The 5468-nt window shown below is 41.9% G+C and overlaps 1 protein-coding gene across 1 annotated transcript; it reads right to left on the bottom strand.

The window, feature by feature from the left end:
• Positions 1 to 243: 243 nt before the first annotated feature.
• On the bottom strand, positions 244 to 1171 carry LOC140117011 (odorant receptor 131-2-like). The gene has a single exon (XM_072133441.1). The coding sequence runs from the start codon at positions 1153 to 1155 to the stop codon at positions 244 to 246; it is 912 nt and encodes a 303-aa protein (XP_071989542.1). The 5' UTR covers positions 1156 to 1171.
• Positions 1172 to 5468: the final 4297 nt, after the last annotated feature.

The raw sequence follows: 5468 nt of genomic DNA, 5'->3' as shown, positions 1-5468 counted from the left end.
GAAGAACACTCTGCTATGTCAAGATGGTTCCCCGCAATTTCAGAGCATTTGGCAGGTTGAGAAACAAGTTGCAGGTGATATTATGCATCAATGAACATACTGCAGCTTTTTAAAAAAAAATGTTTAAAAACCTTTCAAATTTCGAGATGGGATCTGGCCTTATAAAAATAATAATACATTTCTGTTTTAAAGTATAATGTACATAAAGGTTGATTTCCTTTATCACTCTCTCGGTAGAAGACCTCATTTATCCACAATGTGGATCCTCACAGTTGAGCAAAACCTTCTCATAGATTTCCCAAAAACTTCATCTCTAGCGCCATAGATCACAGGACTGAGGAATCTGGGAATAGACATGAACAGGAAGAAGTTAATTGTGGGCATGTATTGAAAATTCGATGTGAAATAGGAGTTGAAGGACATCATGGAGAGGAGAAGCTGAAATGCGTGGAGAAGGACGGTTTTAGCCGCCTTGGAGGCAAATTGATTAGCGCCCATCTTTCGAGCGACAAGCATGACTCTGATATATGTGTAGACAATTATTAATCCCACCAAGGAGAAGCCGAGAATACTATTCACCATTTTAATAAGCTCTTGGGATTGATGTGCCACCAAATATTTCCAGTGACAGATGACATTGAGACTGAAAGCTTTTACATCTACTGAAGAAGAGTAGACAATAAAATTGGCAAGTTGGGGTATCATTCCGGCTATCCACATGCAGGCAATGATGAAGGTGGCTCTCCGGGCAGTCCATATCTCCACGTGCCTCAATGGGTGGCAGATGGCCGCGTAGCGCTCCAAGGACATGACTGCCAGGTTGTAGGGAGTTACACAGAACGCACTTGTTGTAAAACTCATGACGATGAAACATATAGACACCGGCATGGTGACAAAGTAGATGGTAAATAAGAAGATATAAATTGTTGTTAGCAGGTAGACCATGTCATTGAGAAGCATGTGAATGAAGAAAATGTAACGTGTGGTCTCCCGCACCTGGGGGTTGGTGAAGAAGACATTCAGTATGATGACCATGAAGTACATAAAGATGGCATAGAAGAGGAACATTGCGATGGAAACAGCAGTCCTCAAAATTTCAGCTGTCCTGTTCACTTGGATTGTCACATTGGTATTCATGTTGGTGGAGTTCACCATGTCTGAAGTTCTGAAATTACCGTAAATCTAAAATAAAAAAAAACAAGTATAGAATGGGGATTTTTCATAAACTTGATTAAAGTTTCCCTTGGTTAAAACCATGGCCCGAAAAAGAGCTGACCTTGTGGCAACTAACAATCAGACATTGACATTTGGAGAAGCTCAGCTCTTTGTAAGGTGGATCCACAGAAAACCACTTTTACGAGTACCTTGTGTACTGTAAAATTTAAAATTTTTACAAATATATTTTACGGTGCCTCCATCTTCCTTTATTCAAAGCCATCCAATAACCCATTTACAACCACTCTCATAATATTGAGCTCTTAGATGATAATATCCTCACTTTCGTAGAAACTAAGTGTGTGCTGTTTAAGGTCTTGATGTTGGTCATGAAAAGCTGAGGACAAAGGACGGCTTGGGCAGTGCTTCACAAGGTGGACGAAGAGCTAGAAAATGTCCATATGTGGTCTGGGAGCTAATATATTGATAACCTGAAGTAGGTGGACTTATTAGTGTTACATTTGGGCCACTGTGTATAGGATGTGGGCTGTGGTTGGTTGTAGGGAGTTTGCAGCAACCGTAAGAATAATCAGCCCAATATTAGTTGGGGGGGGGGGGGGATCTACCCTTAGCCCAGTTAGATAGATATGGTGGGAATCTGGTGCCTTCAGACCTGAAGATGTGGTCTGGTGGTGCAGTTCCGGACTAAACTGGACTTGTACGAAGGGTGTTATAAACATAAGCCTGGTAAAACAGCTACCTTACCCCTGGTATGATAGCTAGCCTACCCTTGGTATGACAGGCACCCTACTTTTGGAGTGTGAAGAACTGAACCCTTTAGATGAAACTCTTGGTAGAAGGACCTCTATGAGAGAGTTGATGCCAATCACATTGTAAGACTCCCTAAAGTCAGATATTGGGGCTATAGTATGAAATGAATTATTTCACGGCTACTCAGTGAGATCTGGTACTGGACACCACTGTGGTGCCTGTTTCTGGACCTGGTTATCATGTAACACATTGAGGGAGATGTAGAAAAAGTGTTGGTGAATAGACCAGTGCAGAGTCACACTCCACAGTCTTATTCCACTCCATCTAGTGTAGTTTAAGACTGTGGAGTCATACTTTAGACTAGGTATTATTTGGTCTAGTTTAAAACAGAATTTTTTGGTTTAAGACTAAATTTAGTGGTGCCCGGGCTAAGTTATGCCCCCTCTTCATGAGACCAAGCCACCCTCTTCTGACAAGTCAGAAACCTTCCTGAAAATACCTTAAAACTATCTAACATACTTAATAAAGTTGGTGCATGGTGTAGACACATTGATAAATCTTCCCCAATGTATGCAGGTTGGCACTAGGAATCTTGAGTGGTGAATTTTGAGGCCCCCCACATATGCCATTTCCTATCTTATAGTACACCACATCAAATACTGTCATGAAACCTGAGCTGTAAGTAGATCCTGGCCTCCCCAAAGGCCTAGAGTTTTTAGATGATCTGACGTTTAGTGCATAAACACAGTAATATAACAAAACTTTTTGTCTAGAAATTGTAACATAACTAAAATATTACATAGGGACAGCACAAAAACAAGTGTTACTTTATAGATACAGCACCATAATATACTACATATATACAGAACCAGAACCAAGATTCTATATAGATACTTTTCCAGAAACAAGATCACTAGAGATGCATTAACAGAGCCATTCATACTACATAAAGTATCACATACAGTAGATACAGCACTGGAACTAAAGATACTACATAGGTACAGGACCAGAAGCAAATTTAGTGCATAGATACATTACTAAAATCAAGATTGCTACATAGATACAGGATTGAAACCAAGATTACTACATTGATACCAGCCTGTAACAAAGATTACTACTTAGATGTAGTCCCAGAACAAAAATTACTACACAGCAACAGCACCAAAACCAAGCTTACTACATTGATACAGGCCTGTAACAAAGATTACTATTTAGATGTAGTCCCAGAACTAAGATTACTACACAGCAACAGCACCAAAACCAAGACTACTACATTGATACAGGACCAGAACAAAGATTACTATTTAGATGTAGTACCAGAACTAAGATTACTTCACAGGAACAGCACCAAAACCAAGATTACTACATTGATACAGGACCAGAACAAAGATTCCTATATAGATATGTTAAAGAACCAAGATTACTAAACGAAAATGTTACCGTAACCAAGATTACTACTTAGATACATAAGCAAAATGCAAATAACTTCATAGAACTAAGATCACAAGATAGATACATTAACAGAACCAAGATCTACAAAGAGCTACAAAGAAACAGCACTGGAACCAAAATACTTTACCAGAACCAAAATTACAAGAAATATATGCTACAAAAACCCAGATTATTACATGGATATGTTACCAGAACCAAGATAACTACATAGATACATTACATAAAAACGTTACAGTTGCACCAGAGCTGTCTCCTCTCTGCAGGGGGAATACTGGGACTTAGTACCGACCTGTGACTGCGGTCCCACTATTCCCTGTTGAGGTCCTGAATGTGGGAAGGGAGCACCTTGGCCAAGCCAAACCTGAGACCGGATATCTATGATGTCTGAGGCCCAAAGTTGGTCTTGTGAAGATGACATTTACCTCTTTGCTCCAATTGTACAAGAGTATTGCTGCTGTATAGAGCTAAACATAAGTGGCCCTTAAAGACACGGCACATCTATGCCAGCTAGGACCGAGAGTGTGCCGACCTTGGTGGTCCTGGATAATATCTTGTTGCATATAGTGGAAAGAAACTGCATGGATATTTACTGCCTTGAGGTCATGATGGTCCAAGGAGTTACACATCTGTACAAAGTGGTCACTCCACATGTAACCATACCACCCAACTGCGAGTAGCCAATCGGCACCTATGGTCAGCTGGATCTTTGTAGGGTTTGGATGTTGGACCCCAATCAAAAATGAAAAGGGCAGGTGGGATGATAGGGATCTGACAACCACTTGAAGGGCTCTTAAGGCCATAAATGCAGAAGTAGTTTACCTGTCTCTGTGCCTGGTACCTCAAGCCACATATTCCCATCGAGGGATAGGAAAACCGCTTTAACCTTCCCATCCCTCTCCCTGTATCATGGTGGCTCCAGGAGGATAATGTATAGGGAGATTTCTGGATATTGGTGTAAACTATCATCATATATGTTGTGTATAAGATGAATGATACTCACAGTGTAATCTACAATGAAGATACTTACATGCGAGGTTGTATAGTGGGAATACTGCTGCAGCGGAGTCAGGTCGCAGCAGCACAGCCGCAGTCCGCCCGGGGTCTGTCCATTGGATGTATGGAGCGATTGCTATATATCCACTTATATTCCCCTATGGGTTTCCCGTCATCCTCGTATCATTATCCTGCTGCTTACCAGGTGTCAGGGAACATGAATGCATCTGCTGTGATTTCCCAGATGATATATCCTTCTGTGCCATAGATCTCGTAATATATATATATAAACTTTATTACATTTATTAGTTTATTACAACTAAACACTCTTGGTCAGACCGAACTACAGCAAAATAGCAGAAGAAAACCTTATCACATGACTTTACAATTGTACAATACTAAAATTGAACTATATCACATGACTGTATATAAAATTATCAAAAATAATCATTTAAAGCAAATAAAATAAAACACAATACAGGCAGTCCCCGGGTTACGTACAAGGTAGGGTCCGGAGCAGGCTCGGACTGGCCCACCGGAGCACCGGTGAATCCTCCGGTGGGCCCCCGATACCTCTGCTATGGCAGGGCCCTCCATCCCCATCGCACTAGCCCACAGTGGGCCCCCAGCCCCAGTACCTCCGCTACGGCAGGGGCCTCCATCCCGATCTGAGGCCCCTGCCAGTGAGTGACAGCACAGGTACTCGATGCGGCCGTAAGCGGCCACATCGAGTACTATATCTAATAATTGTGCTGCCGTGTGACGCGGCCAGTTTTTTTTCCCGGCACGCGCCGGGAATGTGTTACCCTGATGCGCGGCAGCGTGATGATGCACTCACGCTGCCGTGCGGCTTCTTGTCAGATCCACTATCGCAGGATCCGGGAGTAGAGACGCGGAGGACACGGGAGCGCTGCTAAAGGTGAGTGAATTTTATTATTTTTAACGAGCAGACTATATGTATTATAGGGGGGCACAGTTTTAGGGGACCCCAATAAAGTAATAAATATAATTAATGGCCACTAGAAGATAAATACAATATATTAAGGGGGCACCATATGTAATAAAGGGGGGGGGGAGGGGTGCAGTGCACATATAAA

The sequence above is a fragment of the Engystomops pustulosus genome, chromosome 2, assembly GCF_040894005.1.
Source record: "Engystomops pustulosus chromosome 2, aEngPut4.maternal, whole genome shotgun sequence".
In the NCBI taxonomy this organism is placed as follows: domain Eukaryota; kingdom Metazoa; phylum Chordata; class Amphibia; order Anura; family Leptodactylidae; genus Engystomops; species Engystomops pustulosus.
The sequence above is the reverse complement of the archived record's forward strand: the minus strand, read 5'-3'. Positions and strand labels throughout refer to the sequence as shown.

What these genes read in the sequence shown, in the direction of transcription:
- LOC140117011 (XM_072133441.1), bottom strand. Translation starts at nt 1,155, where the DNA reads ATGGTGAACTCCACCAACATGAATACCAATGTGACAATCCAAGTGAAC.